At 46.9% G+C, this 24,984-nt stretch overlaps 1 protein-coding gene across 2 annotated transcripts in view; it reads left to right on the plus strand.

The window, feature by feature from the left end:
• The window catches only part of PDE8A (phosphodiesterase 8A), a 163,210-nt gene that overhangs the window by 131,023 nt on the left and 7,203 nt on the right, over positions 1-24,984 (plus strand). For both annotated transcript variants that reach the window (XM_035132259.2, XM_035132258.2), the window contains exons 8-18: positions 555-692; positions 5,943-6,031; positions 6,730-6,781; positions 7,212-7,254; positions 10,918-10,995; positions 12,562-12,632; positions 14,015-14,179; positions 16,614-16,662; positions 18,010-18,145; positions 19,162-19,360; positions 23,840-24,057. In XM_035132259.2, the coding sequence (XP_034988150.2) occupies positions 555-692; positions 5,943-6,031; positions 6,730-6,781; positions 7,212-7,254; positions 10,918-10,995; positions 12,562-12,632; positions 14,015-14,179; positions 16,614-16,662; positions 18,010-18,145; positions 19,162-19,360; positions 23,840-24,057 (1,238 nt within the window). The remainder of the gene's footprint in view (positions 1-554; positions 693-5,942; positions 6,032-6,729; positions 6,782-7,211; positions 7,255-10,917; positions 10,996-12,561; positions 12,633-14,014; positions 14,180-16,613; positions 16,663-18,009; positions 18,146-19,161; positions 19,361-23,839; positions 24,058-24,984) is intronic.

The raw sequence follows: 24,984 nt of genomic DNA on the forward strand, positions 1-24,984 counted from the left end.
AATGCTGTTCCAAGGCCTTGCATGACTCTGTTCTGGTTCACAGTGTTATAGCCATGTTATTGCACAGGCAGATTATGTTTTGTAAATATGGCAAACTCACCACTTATGCGGGGGTTACATTTCGGAGATTGAGCCTAAAGCCAAATTGGCGTATAGTCGGGTTGGGTTCAGTGGTGGATGGGATTGTCAATGCCATTTCCCCCTGCCCCCTTTCCACCTCTTTTTAATCTGTTAAAAAACTGAATGGGCACAAGTTAAATGCGTGTAAGTTGCAGAGCAACTGAAAAGCAGTTGGTATCCAGTTCTGATCAGACCCATTTAAGTTAATGCACCTGCCTTAGGTTTTTAAATTGTTCCCTTGAAGCCATACCTGTACCCACCCTGTGGACACAACATTGCATATGACGCCTGATGCATTAGGCTGGGTTGGCATGGCTCCCCTTGTATAGAGAAAGTGCTGCTTTAAAAAATGCACAGCAAGATTTAAAACCTGCAGCCCGACGACCATGCCTTTCCTTTTGGTTTGACTGGAGTGCTTTATTTAAATCTCGCAGTACGTAAATCCTGCGTTTGAAACCGTGATGGGCTATCAGAAGGGCGAATTAATAGGAAAGGAACTAACAGAAGTGCCTCCAAATGAAAAAAAAGCTGATTTCCTTGACACTCTTAATTCTTGCATCAAGATAGAAAAGGTAAGCGCATGCCTTGGTTTGGCACCCGGGCGGTGAATCTGACTGGGTGGTGGTTTAGGACTGGGCTGCTCAGTCACGGAGCTAACTCTGAGGCCTTTGGGAAGTCACGATCTCTCAGCCCCATCTATTTGGCAAGGCTGCTGTGAACATAAAATGCAACAGCCCCACGGAAACTGATCTGCATCGCATGCAAATGCAATAAATAAATAGGATGAGCATACATGTCTGTTGTTGAAGTAGTAGTAGTAATAATAATAATACTTTATTATTTATACCCCGCCCATCAGGCTGGGTTTCCCCAGCCACTATGGGCGGCTCCCAACAGAATATTAAAAACACAATAAAACATCAAACATTTAAAACTTCCCTAAACAGGCTGCTTTCAGATGTTTTTTAAAAGTAGGGTAGTTGCTTATTTCCTTGACATCTGATGGGAGGGCGTTCCATAGGGCAGGTGCCACTGCCGAGAAGGCCCTCTGCCTGGTTCCCTGTAACCTCACTTCTTGCAGTGAGGGAACCGCCAGAAGGCCCTCAGTGCTGGACCTCAGTGTCCGGGCTGGATGATGGGGGTGGAGATGCTCCTTCAGGTACACTGAAGTGGTATACTATTGCTGTAAAGCCCTAAGAAGCTACCTGGGGCCAGACAATTCAACAAGTTCAGCCAAGTGCAAACAATTGCGCCGGCCTCTCCTGCGCCTTCCAACATGTGAACAGAGCATTCATGCCAGAATCCTCTGAAATGATAGGTATGTGGCACGTTCCCTTAGAGACAGCCTTCGCCCTCCTAGGGCAGCAAACAAGGTTTAAGTAGCCACGGAGGAGGGAGATTAAGTCGCTATAGTGTGGGCACGAAAGGCTGGCAAATGGGTTGCCGCTTCAAAGACGTGCGTACATCACAGCTTACATGCTGCCCTGTGTGAGTCAGGTGAGATGAACGGGCGGCGGTGGGTGCCACGTTAAGAAGTCCCAAGCTGCTGACGCTCCATTCGATGAAGATGCTGCAATGAATCAGAGGCCCTATGGACATTAATGCATGCAGGAGCGGAAGCAAGGGAGAAATGACTCACGGGTGGGCCTGCATCAAAGCCTGCACCTGGAAAGGAAACGCTGTGGTTGCCGTTTGCATCTGGCCGTGAATGTGTGCCACAGCGTTCCCAGGAGTACTTTCAAATGTGTCAAGTGCGGGGGGGGGGGGCGGTGGAGCTAAAATGGCAGGTGTTTTTTGCACCAACTGAAATTGCATTAGATTACAACTTGTTTTGTTTGTTTACATTAACACACCGCCTCCAGAAACAAGAGCATTTATCTTTTCAGGTTAAAATAACTAATTTTACAACACGGAAAAAATGCAGCATGATCTTAAAGCAACTTCATTTGTTTGTTTGTTTAGCTTACGTTAGGCCCCACCTGCGTTATACCTTTAAAGCAGGTGGCGCTGTGGTTAAACCACTGAGCCTAGGGCTTGCTGATCAGAAGGTTGGCGGTTCGAATCCCTGTGACGGGGTGAGCTCCCGTTGCTTGGTCCCAGCTCCTGCCAACCTAGCAGTTCGAAAGCACGTCAAAATGCAAGTAGATAAATAGGAACCGCTACAGCGGGAAGGTAAACAGCGTTTCCATGTGCTGCTCTGGTTTGCCAGAAGCGGCTTTGTCATGCTGGCCACATGACCTGGAAGCTGTACGCCGGCTCCCTCGGCCAATAATGCGAGATGAGCGCGCAACCCCAGAGTCGGTCACGACTGGACCTAATGGTCAGGGGTCCCTTTACCTTTATACCACTTTAAACCTTCATGGCTGCCTCCCATAGAATCCTGGCAGCTGTCGTTCGTTCAGGGTGTTGAGAATTGTCAGGTGACCCCTTTTCTCCTCACAAATCAACCATTTCCAGAGTGCTTTCAGAATCAATCCGTCTTCCCTGGGAACCCTGGGAACTGTAGCTCTGTGAGGGGAGAAGGAGGTATCCTAACAGTTCCCAGAATGCAGAGTGGAAAAAACAATAGAGGGTTTAAAAATAATAAAGAACAGTTTAAAACATTCTTAAAAGTGATCTCAGAAGTGCCATGAACAATGTTTTTCAGGTATCAAATGCCCATATAAAGCAAGAATACAGTCAAACCTAAGTTGTCAAACGTAATCCATTCCAGAAGCCCGTTCGGCTTCCGAAACGTTCAACAACCAAGGTGTGGCTTCTGATTAGTTGCAAGAGCTTCCTGCACTCAAGCGGAAGCTGCGTCGGACGTTTGGCTTCCAAAAAACATCAGAAAACCGGAGCTTTTACTTCTGGGTTTTGGGCGTTCAGGTGCCGAAATGTTCCAAAATGGAGCCATTCGGGAACTGAGGTTTGACTGCATTTTTAAATTTATCCTGAAGGTCAATAATGAGGGAGGCAGGCAGGCATCACAGTTCCACAACTGCCACTGAAAAGGCCCTGTCACAGGTAAACACCAAGCAGAAAGAGAGAAATAAAACTCCAACCAAGCAGGGGAAGCAGAGAGCTAAAGCAGGCCTAAAAGCTGAGTTTAAAAGGCCCGGGCAAAGGACGAGGGAGCATTGGCCTGGTGCTAAAGAACATTCACACCTGTGGCCCTCCATTTATTTGTTGGGACTACAGCATCCATACGCCCTGACCATTGGCTGTGCTGGCAGGGGCCAATGCGAGTAGGAGTCAAATAAAATCTGGAGGGCTGGAGGTTTCCAACCGCTGATGCGCAGCCTGACTGGTATAAATGTGCATGTCAGGCCTTGTGCTTGTAGCGATAGCGCGCCAGTAATAAAGGCTTGAGTGGTTGTGCTTATATGGACATAAAGGGGCCAGAACCCTCAAAAGAGGTCTATGAATGCTTAGTAGGTTTGTGGCACTCATGATAAATGCTTTTTCTGATGCGGCGGGTTGCCCATGGAATCCTTCCACAGGCAGCTGCTTTGCCTGTGCCTCCTGTCACGAAGCTCGGATGCGATTATCTGGGGTGAAATTGGCAAATCCGCGTGCGAAATCGGTCAGCATGGCTGTTTGACATGCTCAGATCAGGTCATGGTAGCAAGCTCTCCTTGGTCATAAAATGATGGGTTCGGCCCTTCTTTAAATATATGCGGACCTTTTTTCCGTGGGATGGCGGGCCACGATTCAAACTTAGGGCCAAATTACGCATGCCGCTTGGTGTTTTAGCGGTCTTCCTTTACTTTTCTTTCTAAAGAAAGGAATAGCTAGGACAGGCAGGGAGACAACCCTAACCCTAACCTTTTCCTCACTCCCCTCCCCCGCCCCCTGTCATGCTGTGAGGCTCAGACTGGGTCTAGGATAAGGTTACCAGACGTTCCCGTTTCCCGGGGACAGTGCCCGGATTTACAAATCGGTCCCCTGACAAAATCCATCCATTCCGACTGAAGTTGAAAAGTGCCCCCGCATCTGGTAACCTTACTAGGACAAAGGAAGTCTCTGTGTGAGGTGAGACAATAAACAGCAAACTTTTTCAGCAGGGGGCCGGCCCACTGTCCCTCGGACCTTGTGGGGGGCCGGGCTATTTTTTTGGGGGGGGATGAACGAACTCCTATGCCCCAGAAATAACCCAGAGATGCATTTTAAATAAAGGGACACATTCTACTCATGTAAAAACACACTGATTCCTGGACCGTCCGCATGCTGGATTTAGAAGGTGACTGGGCCGAATCCGGCCCCTGGGCCTTAGTTTGCCTACCCATGCAATAAGAGATTCAGGCTGGCTTCAATGCAAGGTTGCGGCAGGTTCAAGGTACAGCAGAGCTCAGACTGGGTTCAGGGCTCAAGATATGTTAGAAGAGCAACACATAACTCGATGGTGTTGCTTCAGCAGGGAAAAGAGACTGAGCCCAAAACACAAGAAGTCACATCAGCTGAATTACTAGCGCTGGAGAGCCACCGGACTTGCAGGGTGGGCTTTCTGCAATGGAGTCCTCTGAGTCTGAGAATGGTAGTGCCACATCCCCAGGCTGGAGGCCTCTGTGGGCTTGTCCGATATCGGCACTTCTAAAGCTAGAAGAGCCTTCCTTCCCCTCTTGCTTCAGAGCCCTTGAGCTCCTGACAAACTGGAACAGAAATGTAGAGAATTGAACTTCAGAATGGAAAACGGAGAGGAACTGAAATTTACAGATTATCCCATCCCATAAGAGCAGGTCACTGTGGAGCTAGTTATTTATTAGTTTGCTTGCCACCCATCAGACTGGGTTGCCTCAGCCACTCTGGGTAAAGGTAAAGGGACCCCTGACCATTAGGTCCAGTCGTGACCGACTCTGGGGTTGCGGCGCTCATCTCGCGTTATTGGCCGAGGGAGCCAGTGTACAGCTTCTGGGTCATGTGGCCAGCATGACTAAGCTGCTTCTGGCGAACCAGAGCAGTGCACGGAAATGCCGTTTACCTTCCCGCTGTAGCAGTACCTATTTACCTACTTGCACTTTGACGTGCTTTTGAACTGCTAGGTTGGCAGGAGCTGGGACCGAGCAACGGGAGCTCACCCCATTGCAGGGATTCAAACCGCTGACCTTCTGATCGGCAAGCCCTAGGCTCTGTGGTTTAACCCACAGCGCCACCTGCTAGCTCCCAGCAAAAAAATAGTAAAAGCACAACACAACATCAAACCCTAAAAACTTCCCTGAACAGGGCTGCCTTCAGATGTCTTTTAAAAATCACATAGCTGTTTATCTGTTTGACATCTGCTGGGAGGGCGTTCCACAGGGTGGGTGCCACTACCGAGAAGGCCCCCTGCCTGGTTCCCTATAGCCTCACTTCTTGCAGTGAGGGAACCACCAGAAGGCCCTCGGAGCTGGACCTCAGTGTCTGGGCTGAACAGTGGGGGTGGAGGCACAGTAGCCTTTTAGAGGCATTAAAAATAATAATCAAAGGCCCCATCTGCACTGTACATTTAAAACAGTATCATACCACTTTAACAAAAAAATCTTGGGAACTGTGTTTTGATAAGGATGTTGAGTTGCTTAACAGTCAACCCCTCTTCTCAGGGAACTCTGGGAATCATAGCTCCATGAGGGGAACAGGTCTCTACTAACATCTCTCAGCACCTCTAATAGCCTACGGCTCCCCAGATTCTTTTAAAGTGGTATGAAGCTGCTTTAAATGTATTGTGCAGATGGGGCCTAAAGGCGCAAATCTGAAGTCTTATGTGAAAATAGTTTTAATGAGAAAGAGAGAGAAAGCTGGGAGGATTTGTCTTTGAGCTCCTAAGTTGAATGTCATCTTTACTTGACCTTGATTCCCATCTGCAGGAATGGCAAGGAACCTACTACACTAAGAAGAAAAATGGAGAGAGTATACAACAAAATGTGAAGATCATACCTGTCATTGGACAGGGAGGGTAAGCCTCAAAATCAAAACAGAATATTGATATTGTCGTTGTCGTCTTAAAACTAACTATTCATAATTGTGGGGAATGGCTTGCTATGAAGTGCATGATCAGCCTGAGGACTTTAGCCACTTTTTTAAAATAAAGTTTGTAGTCCTCATGGTGAAGTCCTCAGACAATAGAATGACACTTCCTCTGGTCAGGTTTCTTATCTCCCTCCCAACACAAAAAGCAGAGCCAGACCGCTGGTCCATCTAGCTCAGTTTTGTCTACTCTGAAGGGCAGTGACTCTCCGGAGTCTCAGTCTTTTCCCATCCCTACTTGGAAAAACCAGGAATTGAACCTGGGGCCTTGTGTAGCCAAGGCAAATACTTGGCTACTGTGCTATGATCCTTCCCCAAAGCTCCTGCTCCTGCAGTGTTCCTGTCACCTGCGGTGGCTCACCTGGAATTCTCCAGGTGCTTCATAGACGCCAACTCCCATCATCCCTGACCCTTGACCACTCCAGTTGGGGCTAATAGGAGTTGGAGGCCAACAACATCTGGCTTAACACAGGTTATCCTCCTCTGCTATAACCCATCAAACTAGGATAGACATTTTAGGCAAAAATGTACTGTATTTTTTTTTAATCAGCTATTAAAGAGAATCGATATCTAATAAGCCAAAATATATAATTTGTCCCGTTGCTTGTCTTTTTTCCCCCACTACAGAAAAATTAGACACTATGTGTCACTTAGTAGACCATGCAATGACAACAGTAAGGTAAGCAGAACAGGTACTCCAGCTTATCTAGAAGTGGGGAGGGAATGCATGATAGGAAGGGTGATGAAATGTTTCGGCCCTCTGTGGGCCAGTTCTTTATCTTCCTCCATCCCTGCAGGCCAACTTCGACAGATGTGTGGAGTCACCCACCTCTGATGTCATGATGATGGCTGGGGACTTATAGGTGTGTTCCCCACAGGTGAAGGAGCACCCTCTAGGACTGAACCCTCCTCTCACCAGCTGATAAGCAAAGGGTTCAATCCTGCTGGGTGCAGGGGTCTTGCTTCTCAAGATTGAACTGGAGCCATGAACCAACTGGGAACCCTTGGCAGGCCACATTTGGCCCAGAGGCCAGAGGTTCCTAACCCCTGCAGCAAAGGTTGATCCTATTGTTCTGGCTAATTCCCCCCCCCTTTTTTTTTACTTGCAGGCTGAAAGGGTCTGTGAACGTGTCCAAGCTGAGTCCCAGACAGGTACGGCACTGCAAGTTTTGTTACGAGAAAATCTCTCGCAATTTAATAACAACAGCTCAGCCTATTGTCATCCACCAATACATTTCTTCAGAATAAAAATGTATAACCTGAAAGGCATTTTAGAAATGCGTTTACTTGAGGCGGTTAAGAGGAATGATTAAAAACAGAAAGAAAATACACTGTCTGATCTAAAACTCCTAAGACATTTGCACAGCGCTGGTAAGGACCCCAACATAGGTCAAATGCTTGTTGAAACAAGTAAGGGCTTAGCAGTTGTATAGCATCCAGGTTGGCAGCCTTCATCCCGAGGCCTGATTTCAAAAATTCCCACCAGTGATCATTTGAGATTTCTGAGCAGAGCGATCCATCTTTCCCCTATCAGCCCACTGTGGGGGTTGGGGGGCAGTGCAGATGCAGCAACAGATGTGACCCAGCTGTGTCCAGTTGCCTACACTTCAACTGAGCAAAAGTCAGAGGACAAAAGCAGCTGAGTCGGGTGTGGAGGTGAGGGGCGTGCCCTGGGGAGATTCCCGAGGGCCATATAGGGGCTTCTGGGTGCCACATTTGGCTCCCAGGCCTGAGGTGCTCTACCACTACTCTAGAAAACCATGTGCTACTGCATTATTATTATTATTATTATTATTATTATTATTATTATTATTATTATTATTTACCTAGTCTCATGCCCCAGGGCATGTTCCAACACCAAAACAAAATATAAAAACAGTTTAAAACAACTCGGAGGTCCAGCTCCGGGGGCCTTCTGGAAGATCACTCCCTGCGAGAAGCGAGGTTACAGGGAACCAGGCAGAGGGCCTTCTCGGTAGTGGCTCCCGCCCTATGGAATGCCCTCCCATCAGATGTCAAGGAAATAAACAACTATCTGACTTTAATAAGACATCTGAAAGCAACCCTGTTTAGGGAAGTTTTTTATGTTTGATGTTTTATTGTGTTTTTAATATTCTGTTGGGAGCCACCCAGAGTGGCTGGGGAGACCCTGCCAGATCGGCAGTGTATAAATAATAAATTATTATATTATGTTATATTATATAACTTGAAATAAACACCTTGTGTAGAAGGCCAGGGTGTTCAGCATTTACTGAAACGTAGTAGTAGTAGTAGTAGTAGTAGTAGTAGTAGTACTGTATTAGCCTGAATATAAGCTGCACCCGAATATAAGCCGCACCTTTAAAATTGAAGGGGGGAAAAGAAAAAATACCTGAATATAAGCCGCTCCATTCCTCGCTGCTCCTGGCTACGTACTTGGGGGGGGGGCATGCTGCGTTGCCAATGGCCTTTCCCCTTCCTTCCTCACCGTAAAGTCGCGAATATAAGCCACACTTGAACTTTTCACGGTCAGAATTTTTTGGGGAAAGTGTGGCTTATATTTGGGTCAATATGGTATTATTATTATTTATGATGGGGTGTGATGAAGGTGACAGACACACCTCCGTGAGGAGGGAGTTCCACAACTTGGGATCTGCCTCAGAGAATGCCATCTCTCGGGCCGCCACCACACTGAGCTTCTGAGCGTGGAGGAACAACCATGGCAGCCCCCTCCACTGATCTTAACACCCCAGGAGGTATTTAGGGGAGGAAGTGGCCTTTCGGGTATCTATAGTGAAAAACCTTCCATGCAGGCAAGCCAGTGTCCTGATCTGGTAGAGGCCTATGTGTGAACTGCTCCCCACTTCTCCCATGCAGACTACCAAACCAACTTGTGGGTTTCTAGAGGTGGAGTAACGTGCCACTGCTGATCCTCTTGCCAGAGTCGCAGGCGAGGGCCCATTCCCCAGCATAGCTGCCAAGTACCCCGTTTCCCCCGGGAAAACCCCCGTTTTTACTTACCTTTTTCCGGTGGTCGCCCGTATAACTTTGTCTCCCGTTTTTCTCCGTTATTTTCTCCTGCCGGCGGCCATTTTTTTTCTTTCAGATTTGCCCTTCTATGGGCACAAAAAATGGCCGCTGGCGGCTTCAAAAGTTGCATCTACGCATGGCCGGAAGTGCGTAGACGCGACTTCCGGTGTTGGCAGCGGCCATTTTGGGTGCCCATAGATGGGCGGGGCGACACCGGAAGTTGCGTTGACGCACTTCCGGTCATGCGTAGAAGCTACTTTTGAAGCCGGCGGCGGCCATTTTGGGTGCCCATAGAAGGGCAAAGCGACACCGGAAGTTACATCGACGCAACTTCCGGTGTCACACGGTCCCGGATTCTGCAGTCCGGTACTTGGAAGGTAAGTTCCCCAGTAACTGTGCGATTGCGCATTTCATAGGAACATAGAAACAGAGGGAGCTGCCTTAAACAGAGCCAGAGCATTGGTCAATCTAACTCAGTATTGTCAACACTGATGCTTGGCGGGTCTCCAGGGCCTCGGGCCTCTCCTAGCTTAGCCCTACTTAGAATCACAGAATGGTAGAGTTGGAAGGGACCCTGAGAGTCATCTAGTCCAACCCCGTGCGATGCTTGGAGATGGCAGGGATTGAACCTGGGACTGTCTGCAAGCAAAGCAGATGAGATGCGAGTTCTTCCCCAGAGGTTAGTATTTGGCATGAGCATCTCTGCTAGGCAGGCTCAAGCGCAGAGCACACTGCACTAGACAATCCATAACATTTGCAGAGCAACAAAACGGTTCTCTGGGAAGGAGACTAAATAACAGGCCAACTATCTGCCCCAGGCAGCTGTGTTTCAAAGCGAACCAAGTGCAACCTTGACTATTTAATGGGCTTGTAGGAGAAGGAGATTCCGATTTCATTTCCTACTCCTTGGGAACAGTAGCTGATACAGCTTCCTAAACCTAGATTTCAATGTGTCAAGGACGGAGTCTTGAATGTTGTCATGGCTGGGGTGGAAATCTCCCAAGGACATGTTTACGTGGGTTCCTCTGCAGCAGCCACAGGTGTTGGGAATCCACAAGGCATGACTTGCTGTAGCATTGAGGTAGAACAAAACAGCAGATTTCGCTCCCTGTCAAAGTTCAGATGATTGTCAGCATTTTAATTGGATTTACCAGTATTGATTTATCATTAACTGTTGTGGGGAGTAACATTGGGGCATCCCAGAATATGGTTTGAAGTAGGGGCTAGGCAGTTTTTCCATGGCAAGGAGTTCCAGAGCCTGAGAGCAGTATGTTTCCGAGCACAATTCAAAGTGTTGGTGCTGACCTTTAAAGCCCTAAATGGCCTTGGCCTAGTATACCTGAAGGAGCGTCTCCGCCCCCATTGTTCAGCCCGGACACTGAGGTCCAGCTCCGAGGGCCTTCTGGCGGTTCCCTCCTTGAGAGAAGCGAAGTTACAGGGAACCAGGCAGAGGACCTTCTCGGTAGTGGCGCCTGCCCTGAGGAACACCCTCCCACCAGACGTCAAAGAAACAAACAACTATTTGACTTTTGGAAGACATCTGAAGGCAGCCCTGTTTAGGGAAGTTTTTAATGACTGATGTTTTAATGTATTTTTAATATTCTGTTAGAAGCCACCCAAAGTGGCTAGGGAAACCCAGCCAGATGGGCAGGGCATAAATATATTATTATTATTATTATTATTATTATTATTATTATTATTATTATTATCATCATCATCATCATCAACATCATCATCTGAGAAGGCTCTCTCACCTTCCTAAATGGGGATGTCCTTTTTCACAGCAGCAATTTCTTGCCTCTACAGATATACAGAGCTGCAGGCACAAAGACAGGAGGAAAGGCTCTTTAGATGTCAGATCAACCACTTCTCGGGGCAGTGATGGTATGTTACATGAGTCCATCTGTTTCCAATGTGCGGGAGGATCGTGCCGTTGCTTATGTAGCCAAAACTGAACTACCCCCATAGAAAAGAGGAGTCTCAACAAGCTTGGGAGAAGTACAGTAACATCTGGGGAGGGGATCTTTCGGGTAAGAGAAACCCCAACAACAGCCCAATTCAGTATGCTTACTGACTGCTTGCAGGAAGAAATACAACAGAGGGTGCACAAAATGGAATGGAGCAAGTGGAACCGAATGCAAGCTTTTATCGCAGGTCCAATTTGTCATTATTAGTATTAATATTATTTTATTTGTTTATATCCCACTATATCATAGAATTGTAGAGTTGGAAGGGACCCTGAGGTTCATTTAGTCCAACCCCCTGCAATGCAGGAATACGCAGCTGTTCCATATGGGGATTGAACCTGCAACCTTGCCGTTATTAAATGCACCATGCTCAAACCACCCCAGAACCAGGATTCATGTCAGCTCAGAAAAATTAAAGCAAATACAGAGACAACAGACATAGCTAAAAAACAAACTTATAAAAATATTAGAAAGGGATTAAACTGTTTATAGAATGAAAACAACATAAGACCTTATCTGTTAACATGCAGAAGGGGGGAAATATAGTAAGGAGCCCTTTCCTTAAAAGCAGTCAGTTCCCCCAAAGCCTGCCAAATAAAACAGTCTTCCACCTGCTGGTGGAAGGACAACAAGGAGGGAGCAAGTCTGGCCTCTCTGAGAAGGGAGTTCTGAAGTCTGGGAGGAGCCACTGAGAAGGCCCTCTCCCACATTCCCCTTAAATGTGCCTGTGAAGAGAGAAGGGTCTGGGCAGAATATGGTCCTTCAGATATTTAAAATATTTGAAATATTTTTTAATTCTGTTTGTGAGGTTCAAGTTCTCTCATTTCCCCCTTCTCACCTCATTTTTTCAGTTCCTGTGAAACATGATCATCTAATTTTGAAAAAAATTATATATTTATATGTTGAAGAAAATGGAAAAATGAGATTATCATGACATCTCAATGCAGATGGAAGGCAGTAAAATATACAAGCTTTTACGCTGTAGGTTGCTTGAAACTGTTTAAGATACAGTGATACCTCGACTTACAAAGATGATCCGTTCTGCGGCGCTCTTCATAAGTCGAGGTTTTCGGATGCCAAAGCACCCGTTCTGCACATGCACGAAGCGCGACTTTGCGTTTCTGCGCATGCGTGGACCGTGCGCACCGCTTCTGTGCAGGGGCAGGGCGCGCGCGGCGAAAAGGCTTCTGGGGTTGTCGACTTCGTAAGTCGAAACCTTCGGAAGTCGAAGCATTCATATGTTGAGGTACCACTGTACAGGCACCCAGTGTGTGTGTGTGTGTGTGTGTGTGTGTGTGTGTGTGTGTGTGTGTGTGTGTTATGTACTTTATGTGCCTTTGATGCTAAATGTTTTTTTTTCTATTGCATGTTTAAAATGTAAGCTGCTTTGGAGACCTTCTGGTTCAAAAAAAAAGAAAGAAAGAAAAAAGCTTGTGATAGGTTAGCATTGTCCACTAATTTTATTCCACTTTATTCTGCTTAGGCAGTTCACAGAGAAGGCATTCCTCTATGGCCAGAATACATTCCATGACTATTGAAGCACCCATTACCAAGGTGAGACACTACCATTTGAGTTTATTGAGATCCAATGGCTTCATTTTTCCCTGGGAATTTGCCTTTCCCCCTTACAAAACTACCATGCTCCTACACAGGCCCCCCACATATTAGCATGGGTTTACATGGGGAAAATGTCCTGCTATATGCAGCCAAAGGCCACATAGAAGTAATAGGAAACCATAGTGTCCTGTCCTGGTCCGGACAATGAACCCATGTAGCATGGTGGAGCAAGACAGGCCGGTAGTTTCAGCACCAAGGACAGCTCCAAGTGAGCAACTTGCTCTGAGGGCTGGAGGTGAACTAAGGCCTTTTGAGCCTCTGTCTCCAAACCATCTCTCTTATGCTCTGTCCCCTTGGTTGGAGAACTGCTGGCTCAGGCCAACCCTTTGGCCTGAAAGTGGACACTTCTCCTTTACTCTCTGGCCTGGTGTGCTGCCTGCACCATTGGACCAGCGCCATAATATAGGAGACACACAGTTCCTTAGACTCTGGGGAAGGGGGTTGTGGGCAAACTTGGTGTTAGGAGACCCTGAACGTGGTGTTCAGTGGGCCACTGCCAGCCTTCAGTGAACCCTGATAATCATCATCAGCCTCAGAGCCAAGCACCTCATCCAGATATTCAAAGGATGGCCTTGGAACTCCTCCTCCTCCTCCTCCTCCTGCTCCTGCTCCTGCTCCTGCTCCTGCTCCTGCTCCAAGACCAGGACACATGGTTTTTTGCTACAGACAAGAGCAAGCCTGCATGAGCCACACAGTCATGTCTTCTATTACATTTTTGTTACCACAAGTTAGTAAGAACTCAGTTTTCTGCTGTGCTGCCCGCTAATATTTTCTGACCACAAGCAAGGACTTCGGCTGTAATATTTATATAAACAGAGATCAATGTGGATAACTGGCTTAATGAGACAAGTCAGTTTCAAAAACCTAAGTTTGAAGTTATGACAAACAATCGTTAAGATGAAACACACTTTGAGTTTTGGCATAACGCTAAACTGCTGTTATTTATAAAATGGAAAGGAAAGTTTCTGATCTTGTGGGTGAATCAGAGGAGAGCGGAAAACACTGAGATTGATTCAAATAACTAAACCACAATGCCCCAATGTGATGACCTCAATATATTTTGGACTACCGCTCTCATAAACCCTGCCCGTTGGCCATATTGACTGGGGCTGATGAGAGTTGTCGTCCAAAACATCCAGAGGGTTCCATTTTTGGGGAAGGGATACTTGTCTAAACCATAGTTTAGCATTACATCTGAATGATGTCACTATAGCCAATATGGAGCTAGATGACTCTAACAAAGCTTCCTTTGTTTCTGTGCTTTTGACAGTAAAATCTGACTTCTTGAATTGCTTGTTGGAATCTTTCCTTCAACCTAGGTAATAAATATTATCAATGCTGCACAAGAAAGTAGCCCCATGCCAGTGGCCGAAGCCTTAGATCGAGTTCTTGAGATCCTGCGGACCACTGAATTGTATTCTCCACAACTTGGGACGAAAGATGAAGACCCACATACGAGTGACCTTGTTGGAGGTTTGATGACAGTAAGTAGAATCTGCTTCTTGATTAATGTTGTCTGAACCTTAAGTGAGCCAGTGTGGTGGGATATGGTAATCTTTTTTATTTCAAAAAACCCCACTATATTATGGGGAACCCTGGGGTGCCTCAGAAATCCTTTGGAACTTCTTCAAGAAAGATGCTCAGTCATGAGAGATAAAATTCGTGGCAGATAAAAATCACATGACAGTGAGGCCCAACAAGCCTGAAAAGCCTAACCAGGTTAACTGTCTTGGCTTTCTCACAAGGAAACCTTGGGGAGGTGGCTCAGCGGGTCATGGTTAGCCGGCATGGTTAACCGGCAAACTCACCAAACTACAGTACCCAGGATTCTCTGGGGGAGGTAATGACAGTTAAGCTGGTGCGAAATGGGGTTTCAGTTTCTAATGCAGATGCATCCTTTATTGTGTGGGTTGCTAGTAGGAATAAATAAATTATTTTTTAGCATGGGTTCTTTTCAAATGTGTTCACACGTAAGTTGATGGGGTCCCATTTCTGCATTAATCAATTATTAATGATTAGCTGGTGGGTAACAATGTCAAGCATGTCTACTCAGAAGTAAGACCTACTGAATTCAGTGGGGCTTTCTCCCAAGTAAGCGGGGCTAGGTTTGCAGCTTTGGCTCCAACCTGCACTGTTAGTCTTAGGGCAGGCATCCCCAACCTTCGGCCCTCCAGATGTTTTGGATTACAATTCCCATCATCTCTGACCACTGGTCCTGTTAGCTAGGGATCATGGGAGTTGTAGCCCAAAACATCTGGAGGGCTGCAGTTTGGGGATGCCTGGTCTTAGGGTGTTTGGGGTGTGTGCGAAGAATTAGGTCAACTCACACCAGAATTTGCTAAGATTGAATTTCGTGAGCTTCTCGTGAAACAAGTGCTTCATAAGACAGAGGAATGGCTTTCAGTGAATGAGGAGTGCTTTCATGTTAAGCGTGCTAATGGATAAAAAGTGCTCAAGAAACTGTTATTCATGGTGGTGGATCAAGTCTACCCCCCTTGTTGACTCTGGAAGGTGCACAAGAGCTTTGTTTTGCAGTCGTGTACTTTTGGAGGAAGTGTCAAGCAGCTGTTAAGAGCCCGGCAGCTGTCCCCTCTTAAGTCACAAAGCTCCAGACTAATTGATTTATTGTTCTTAAAATAGAAGCCAGATGCAGACACAGACCAGCTGCAGCTTCCTGCAGTTTGAGTGTATTACCTTTGCACTCAGCTTGAAGTCTGAAGGTTGGGTGCACTCGTCCTTAAGGTCCCTTTGAAATCGATGGCGCTTGTGTTGGTCATGACTCATCTAAGCCCCAGTGGTTTCAATGGGCCTGGAGTGCAGAAGCAACTCACCTGGTGGGGTTCAAACCACAGTGCTAGTTTCTAGGCTGCCTCATCCCTTGCCCAGTCCCACTGTCAGGAATCTCACACTGCCTCTCTGCCCCACAAGGGCGAACTCCTTGAGCCACAGTGTGACTGTGGGGAGAAGGTGTCATTTCAGTAAGCATGGCCTAAGCTGTGGTCTAAACCACTGATCTTCTTGGGCTTGCTGATCAGAAGGTCGGCAGTTCGAATTCCCACAGCGGGGTAAGCTCCTGTTGCTCTGTCCCAGCTCCTGCCAACCTAGCAGTTCGAAAGCACACCAGTGCAAGTAGATAAATAGGTACCGCTGCGGCAGGAAGGTAAAACAGCATTTCCATGCACTCTGGTTTCCGTCACGGTGTTCCGTTGCGACAAAAGCGGTTTAGTCCTGCTAGCCACATGATGCAGAAAGCTGCCTGTGGGCGAATGCTTGCTCCCTCGGCCTGAAAGCGAGATGAGCGCTGCAGCCCCATAATTGCCTTTGACTGGACTTAACCAACATTAGGGATGGAAGGATCTGTCCAATTGGGGTCTCTTGATTCCTCATTTTCCCCTGTCTTCAATTTAGTTCTCTACATTTCCGCAGCCATTTTTTGGGAGGAAAATCCTCATGCCTTCAGCATTTTAGCACAAATTTCTCCTAATGGACACATTCTTGTATGCAGTTTTGACTAAGGTCTGCATCTTTGCAAGCAATTTCTCCTATCGATAATATAAAGCATTTTTGTATGTTGTTTTCACTAATACGTTCGTTTTTTATGCGCACTTTCCCCTAATACATGCATTTTTCTAAACATTGTGTGATTGGAGAACTCCCTTGCAAAATCTGGATGTGTGTGAATTTGGCCACTTCAGCCAGAATGACTGCTCCACTGCATGGGTTGTATCTGACAAAGGTTTACTCAAAGTAGCTCCATTAAAATTGAGGTCATGTCTATTAATTTCATTGGATCTACTCTGAGTAGGGCTAAGATGGAATACAACCTAGTACTCCATGCACTTTCTTCCCCATGGGCACCTGAAATTATTATTTATACATAATAATCCCCCTTTTTATTTTCAACTCTTTCTTAAATAGGATGGCCTACGAAGATTATCAGGGAATGAGTATATATTATCAGCAAAACGTAAGTCTTCTCATCGCAAAGTATACATTTTCTTTATCTGTGACTTTTATAAAATGTGTTTTGTAAACTTTTATAAAATGCAACCAAATATTATTTTAAACAAAGAATTTGTGTACAATTGCAATTTATCACCAAACTTAAGATGGAGAAACCTGGTCTAAATAAAGACATTGGATTCTTATCTCATTATACATGATAAAGCTATCTTTAACCATCTCACCCCTTGCTTTTCCTGTGGGACCAATCGTAAACAGTCGTAAATTCTTCTTGTAAGACCAAATGCAGCCATAAACAGTTCAGCCCCTCCCCACCCTCTCACTATATGTGGGGATCTGGTGACTTCTGTTTCAGTGTATCTGAAGAAGTGTGCATGCACACGAAAGCTCATACCAATGACAAACGTGGTTGGTCTCTAAGGTGCTACTGGAAGGAATTTTTTTATTTTGTTTCAATTAGGGAAGTGGTTGCACATAATGAGCTTATTCCAGAAAACCTATGGACGTTTTATCATTTAAATCTGTATTGGTTTCATTCATTCATTCATTACTTCTGAAGCACCTGTGCTGAGATTAAAACTGATTTTCAGGCTCACAATCTGTAGATAGGACACAAAACTTAAAAGGTACCCATTTTTGAGGGTTGCAAAATCTCAGCCATTTACAAAGTATACACCAGGGGCTGCCAACATGGTGCCCCTGAATGCTTGGGCAGTCTTGTAATCTTCCCCTGCTGCCCACATGGGCTCTGAGACCTCCACTCCCTTCCCCATTCCCCCTTGAAAAATACATAGAGATGAAGAAGGAAGTTGCAAGAGGGACACTCTTTCCCACTTCCTCTTTCAACTCTTACGTGATTTTTTTTACCCGGACCCCTTGGAAAAGTGGGGGTTTGTGCGCACTATCTGTTTCTGTCTCTTGGTGGGATGGGAGGGGTGGGGTTGTGGGGAGCTGATCTAGGGAAACACGGAGGGAAATTCTCAGAGGGGGTGGAGCCCACGACACTCACTCCAAAAAACCAATTGTGCTCAGAGGTCCAGAAATAGTTGGCAGACCCCGCAAAGCTTGCAGCCCTGAGCTCTTCTGGCTGACAGACAAATGCAGAGGTTGCTTCCTGTCAACTCTGCGGTCTGAAGACAGCCAACAGTTGGAGGGAGCAGAGTTCTCTGCAGATGTGCCTTCTCTGTTTGATGGATGAGGTCAGGTTTGCCTCCTCCTTCCTCTCAGGGTTTTTTTATTTTATTTATTTATACTTTATAGGAAGTAGAAGGTGCAGCTTTGATCCCCAAGCTGATGCCAGAGGCCAGGTCATGCTTTATAATTTCCTCCCACTGTCTAATTTCTCCCGTAGAAACTCATCAGGTCCCAGGCAGCTTAATTTCGCCCATCTCCCTTAATGACATACCACCACGGATAGCAGAAGCAATGGAAAATGAGGAATACTGGGACTTCAACATCTTTGAATTGGAAGCAGCAACCCATAAAAGGTTTGTTATCAAACAAGTAAAACAAAAAGAACATTGTTTCGCAAACTTGAGTCTCCAGCTGTTTTTGGACTACAACTTCCATCATCCCTAGTTAGCAGGACCAGTGGTCATGGGTGATGGGATTGTAGTCCAAAAAAGCTGGAGACCCAAGTTTGGGAAACACTGTTCTAAATGGCATTGCAGTCTGAAAATAAGTAAACTGGAAGATAAATAAGTGATTCTCGATGTGACTTTTAAAACCCTGGCCAATCTAGTCCCAAAGAAGTACATTTGCTGTGCTGAGACCCTGTTTTTCTTCTGCTTCCCATCCAGAATAGACACTTCCTGCCTTGGCTTAATTTGATGTGCTAGAGACGTGTTGTCAAAGGCTGAGGCTGCCCAAGATGAGGCAGAAATCCAAGCTAGCATCTCCCTAGTTCACCCTGGTGGCAGGAATACAACAATAAACTTTTTACAGTGTTTTAAGATTTTCTAACTGAGGCAGGCAATCTCACTCTGCTTAACGGGAGCTCAGGCATCCTATAGGCCAGATTTAGCCTGCAGGACCTTGGTAGTTAGTGCCTACCCTAAAGTTTCACTTATGAGCCCTTTGCCAGTCATAGCGCAATGGACGTTTTATTAATATTAAGACAATATTCCCCACGTCTGAATACAACGTACGTGAACAATAATATTTCTCTGGCTATTTCTGCCTTTAGACAACAGCTGGACAGAGGCTGGTCTTGTGTTCTGATTTCACTTCTCACAGCTTGAATACCAGCCGTTGGGGAATCACAAGTCGGAAGGATACTCTTTTGCTCTGATCCTGCTTCAAGGCTTCCCATAGGTGTCTCATCAGCCCCTTTGGGAACAGGATCCTTGAGAGTAGACAGGCCATCGGCCTGATCCTGCAGGGTTCTCTTTATGCTTTTTCCACAAGCTTTTACCATTCTGATAATGTCGACGGCGATTCTCCTTTCAGGGCAATTTTGTTGAACTTTTTTCTTTCTGTCTCTCTCCCCACCCCACCCCTTCAGGCCTTTAGTTTACCTTGGTCTCAAAATGTTTGCCCGCTTTCGGATCTGCGAGTTCCTCAATTGCTCAGAGTCGACTCTGCGATCGTGGCTGCAAGTCATCGAAGCCAACTATCATTCGTCCAACTCCTACCACAACTCGACTCACTCTGCTGATGTGCTGCACGCCACGGCCTATTTCCTTTCCAAGGAAAGGGTCAAAGTAAGGACAGCTTCGCAGGAGAGAGGTGGAAGGAAGGGGGACCAGTGGTGGCTGGTGCCCATGGGGCTGGTGGGGCGGAAGGCAGGCAGCCCGCCCACCCGTAGGTGGAGCCAGAGCTAACGACAGAGGCAGAGCTATCTAATTCCAGTTTCCCCTCCATCCTGACTTCCAGGAGGGAAGACTTAAGCAGAAGGCAGCTGACAGGCATAGCCACCCCTTCCCCCGGGCTGGATGTAAGTCAGAAGACAAGCAGGTGGGGGGAGCAGATTGAGGTTGGTGGGGCAGCACCCCGCTTGCCCTGATGTGCCAGCCTTCACTGGTAGGAAACCATCAGATGCTGGAGTCCGGTGTAGGCCAACAATAAAGCATCAAATATCAACGAAGTTAAGTCCTTATTCAAAGAAACAAAACAGCTCAGTCCTGGCGGTCACAGCAACCCTTCCCAGTGGGTCTTGCCCCAATGAGGCAGTTGCGAGAGCTGCCTTCCCACTGCCCTCTAAGACTCCTCCTTTCCCAAGTCCTTCCTCAACAACCTGAGGCTCCTTCGTCTTGTATCTTGTTGCTCTGCTCTCTTCATTTCTCTGCTCTGCATGTTCTGGGAAACCAGCAGGGAGGAGAGCTGGTTGCAGCAAGAGGGGAAGATTCCCTGGACTCTTCAGCGGCCTGTCTTATCTCTGTCTCCTAGCCCTGCTCCTCTCCTGCCTCTGAGTCTGGGCTGCCCTCTGCCACAGCCTCTTCCTGCTCACTAAACCCTGTTGCCTCTTCAGCTTCCGACACCCCCTCTTCCCAGGCTGCTCCCTCTTCTCCCTCGGACCACGCATTGTGGTCCTACCACCAGTCCCACGAAGCCTTCTTCCCTTGGGGGTTCCCCAGCTAGTGCCTCCCACCACTGCTATGCATCCAGCCAGTCCATTACAAGACCAGACCAGTTTGTCCACCTAGCACAGAATTGACTGGTAGTGACTCTCTAGGGTCCCAGGCTGAGAAGGGGCCTCCCCATCACCTGTTATTTGGTCCTTCGGATTGGAGGTACCAACTTTGACATGCAAAGCCCAAGTGTTGCATAATTCACACACGTGTGCACACATGCACACTAGACAGATTGCAATCATGGTTTTGGCACTGTAAGAACACCAGAGGAGCATTTGTCCAAACCTCTTTTAACGCCATCCTAGCTCATGGGCATCTCTGCCTCCTGTGGGAGGGAGTTCCATAGTTTAACTATGCGCTGCAAGAAGTCTGTCTCCTGGGCGCCAGGGAACTGCTGGCGCATTGCAAGAAAGCAGAAAGTAGCCGCTGAGGAGGCCACTCATTGCACTTCTGGCCTTGCCACCTTCCAAGCAGCCTCTTCTCAGGGTTGTGATTCTTGCAAGCCACAATTCTGCACCGAACTTGGTTAGGTTGCTCAGGGCATAGCTGCCAAGCCTCCCTTATTCCCCGGGAAACCCCCGTTTTTCCAGCCGTTTCCCGCTGGCAGCCCGGATTTTTAAAAACCCCATAAATCCCCCGGATTCTTACCGGCCCGGGGAGGCTCCTTCTGCGCATGTCTGGAGTCTCTGGACATGCGCAGAAGCGATTTCTGGCACTGCAGCCATTTTGAAAATGGGCAGAGCATGCGTAGAAGCGACTTCCGGCGCTGCTCTGCCCAGTTCCAAAATGGCCGCAGCGCGACTTCCGGTGCCGCGTGGCTGCCGATCCCGGATTTTTCAATCTGGAAGTTGGCACCTATGGCTCAGGGGCTCCCCCTGCAGAGAGGCAGTGTAGGGACTGCCTGTTGCAGCTCTGTGCAAAACAACTCCCTTTTGCTTCCGATTTGGCTGTTTCATGTAGAAACTCAGGGCTTGGGCTCCTTTAAAGGGCAAGTGATTCTTGACACACCCTGAAAGCGTGAGATCATAAGAAACACAAGTTTTCCTCCCATTTCGTAACTGCATTTATCAGAAGCACTGAGCTTGGAGGGGGGGAGCTGATTAGTTTATTCTTGAGAGGATAAATCACAGAGGCTGTTTATATAAGGGGCAGCCCAGATGAAACAGGAGCAGGTGCTTGCTTGCTCCATTTTCTTGAAATCCTTCCTGCAAGGCAGTTGTTTGTAGGCTCCCCTGTGTTGGGAAGAGGGCAGTCCACACAGGAGCCAAGTGTCTAGGGCATAGGTAGGCAAACTAAGACCCGGGGGCCGCCGGATTCGGCCCAGTTGCCTTCTAAGTCCGGCCCACGGATGGTCTGGGAATCAGTGTTTTTACATGAGTAGAATGTGTCCTTTTATTTAAAATGCATCTCTGGGTTATTTGTGGGGCATAGGAATTCGTTCGTGTGGTCTTTTTCAAAATATAGTCCACCGTCCGCCCCCAAGGTCTGAGGAACAGTGGACCAGCCCCCTGCTGAAAACGTTTGCTGGCCCCTGCTAGGGTCATATTCGCCTGCCTCCCTGTGGTGGGGAAGGAGACAAACCAGAAGTTGCCTATGGTCATCTTGCCTGCTTGTCTGCCTGCCTTTTTCAGGATACTTTCTCCAGGGTAAAGGTAAAGGTACTCCTGACCATTAGGTCCAGTCGCGGATGACTCTGGGGTGTGATGCTCATCTCGCTCTATAGGCCGAGGGAGCTGGCATTTTCCGCAGTCAGCTTCTGGGTCATGTGGCCAGCATGACCAAGCCGCTTCTGGCGAACCAGAGCAGCGCATGGAAATACCGTTTACCTTCCTGCCGGAGTGGTACCTATTTATCTACTTGCACTAGTGTGCTTTCAAACTGCTAGGTTGGCAGGAGCTGGGACCGAACAATGGGAGCTCACCACCCCGTTGCAGGGATTCAAACCACCAACCTTCTGATCGGCAAGCCCTAGGCTCAGTGGTTTAGATCACAGCGCCACCTTCAAGGTAGTGAATGTAAATGGCCCCAATGTGCTAGAGGGGACCATTAACAACTACTCCAGCAGCCAGTGGGGGTCTCCTCCTCCTTTCTCTCTCCCTCCCTCTCTCCTCCTGTTGCCACTTTCGATATTAAATCGCTGTATTTTTACTGTTTTTATTTGTGTTTATCCCTCCACTTTTGAGCTCAAGGTTCCTGCCTCAGTCATTATGAAGGGGGAATAAATGTTTTCAGTAATTCATCTAGATCTGGATAGGCAGGCAAGCAGGCATGTGCTGGAAATGTTTTCCGAGAATTTTACTGCATCCTGGACTGGTTTGAAAAAGCCCCCTCATCTAAGGCTCCATCTGCATTATATATTTAAAGCAGTATCATACCACTTGAAGCAGTCATGGCTTCCCCCAAAGAATCCTGGGAGCTGTAGTTAAGGGAGCTGAGAGTTGTTCGGAGACCCCCATTGCCCTCACAGAGCTCATACCCTCCAGCATTTCTCCAGTGAAAATAGGAACGTCACATTCAACAACAACAACAACAACAACAACAACTAATAATAATAATAATAATAATAATAATAATAATTTATTTATACACTGCCCATCTGACTGGGTAGCCCCAGCCACTCTGGGTGGCTTCCAACATATATAAAAGCATAATAAAACATGAAACATTTTAAATCTTCCCTATGCCTTCAGGTGTTTTCCAAAGGTTGTATAGTTACTTATTTCCTTGGCTCAAGGGTCGCGTAACTCCATACCTTCCAACATTTCTCCGATGAAAATAGGACATCCTAAAGAAAAGTGGGACATTCTGGTGTCAAATCAGAAACTGGGACAGCTTCTGTAAATCCTGGACTGTCCCTGGAAAATAGGGACAGTTGGAGGGTCTGAGAGCTACGTTTCTCAGAGTGGTTTAGCAATCAGCCCCTCTTCCCAGGGAACTCTAGGAACCGTAGCTCTGTGAGGGGGAAAAGGGGTCTCCTGATAACTCTCAGCACTCTTAGCAAACTAAAGTTTCTAGGATTTTTGGGGAGAAGCAATGACTAAATCTCATCTCGGTCCAGTATACCTGAAGGAGCGTCTCCACCTCCATCATTCTGCCCGGACACTGAGGTCCAGCACCGAGGGCCTTCTGGCGGTTCCCTCGTTGCGAGAAGCCAAGTTGCAGGGAACTAGGCAGAGGGCCTTCTCGGTGGTGGCGCCTGCCCTGTGGAATGCCCTCCCAACAGATGTCAAAGAGGAAAACAACTACCAGACTTTTAGAAGACATCTGAAGGCAGCCCTGTTCAGGGAGGCTTTTAATGTTTAATAGATTATTGTATTTTAATATTCTGTTGTAAGCTGCCCAAAGTGGCTGGGAAAACCCAGCCAGATGGGCGGGGTATAAATAAATTATTATTATTATTATTATTATTATTATTATTATTATCATCATCATCTAAACAGCCTTGTGTGGAGAAGCTAAGTCGGTTAGAAGTAAGCATTTGCCCTATGACTTAGCTTTCTGCAAGCTGGGAGAGTTTGACATAAAAGTAGAAACATGCAGGATAAGCCCAATGGTCTCTTGGGACCCTTACTAAACACCCTTCTCATCTTTCTCTCTCCCCCCCCCCAGCAAACCTTGGATCCCATTGATGAAGTTGCTGCTCTGATTGCTGCCACTGTTCATGACGTGGATCATCCCGGCCGAACAAATTCCTTCCTGTGCAATGCAGGAAGTGAGCTGGCCATTTTGTACAACGATACGGCAGTGTTGGAGAGCCACCATGCCGCCTTGGCCTTCCAGATCACCACGCGGGACGATAAATGCAATATTTTTAAAAACATGGAGAGGTGAGTTTTCAAAACGGGGGATCTGCCATGCTTAGGCTATACTGTAGTCTCTACATACCTTGAAATGACATTTTCATAAAGGAAACGGCAAGGAAACAAAAGGAGACAAAAATGGCATTGGAGGGCGATATACATATTGGAGGAACTGGTAGGAAGGATTGTGAAACAGCTCCCTAAGATCTCATAAACCTAAGGGCTGATTCAGAGGGTCAGGAAAAAAGCACTTGGGTACAGACCTTTAGGGACTATGCCACTCCCTAATGAAGGTGAGGATCACATATTTGAACTGCCTCCCAGTGAAAAGCACTGCCACCTTTGCCTGCATGTGGAAAGCTAGAACATCAGGAAAAAGGTTCTCCCCATGTGCTAACATGCAAGGAAATTTTGATACAGCGAGAGAGGCATTCACACATATTCCCCACCTGCATTCTAGAGTACTAATGCCTTGAGAAATCTCCTTCATTGATTGTCTGCACATTTAAGCAGCAGGTTAAGGAACTGAAAATTTAGTTTTAGATTTATCAACTTTATCACTAAAATTCTAGTGGATGAATCAAAAGGGGTCAATTTCAGGACCTTTGAATTTGAATTATTGGTGCTGTTGTTCTGAGTCTTATTACGGTTCTGTTGTTGAAATAGGGTTAAAAAAACTATCTGGAGAATTAGAACACGGTTCCTTTTAAAGTCAAATCAGTTGGTTAAGTGGTTCAAAATGCAAAGGATTAACAGACTGAATTTTTTTTTATTGCTTGACAACTCTAGTAAACTATGAAGCTCTGCATGTTGTTTGGATTGTTCCCAAGTTTTCAATCAGAAAGCTTTTCAGTCAGAATCTAGACAAGATGACCTTGAGCCCATGCATTGCCCACCCAGATGGAGACCCCCCTTCCCCTGGCCCCAAGAGACCACCAGAAGGAATAAGGACTC

This window comes from Zootoca vivipara, chromosome 14, assembly GCF_963506605.1.
Source record: "Zootoca vivipara chromosome 14, rZooViv1.1, whole genome shotgun sequence".
Classification (NCBI taxonomy): domain Eukaryota; kingdom Metazoa; phylum Chordata; class Lepidosauria; order Squamata; family Lacertidae; genus Zootoca; species Zootoca vivipara.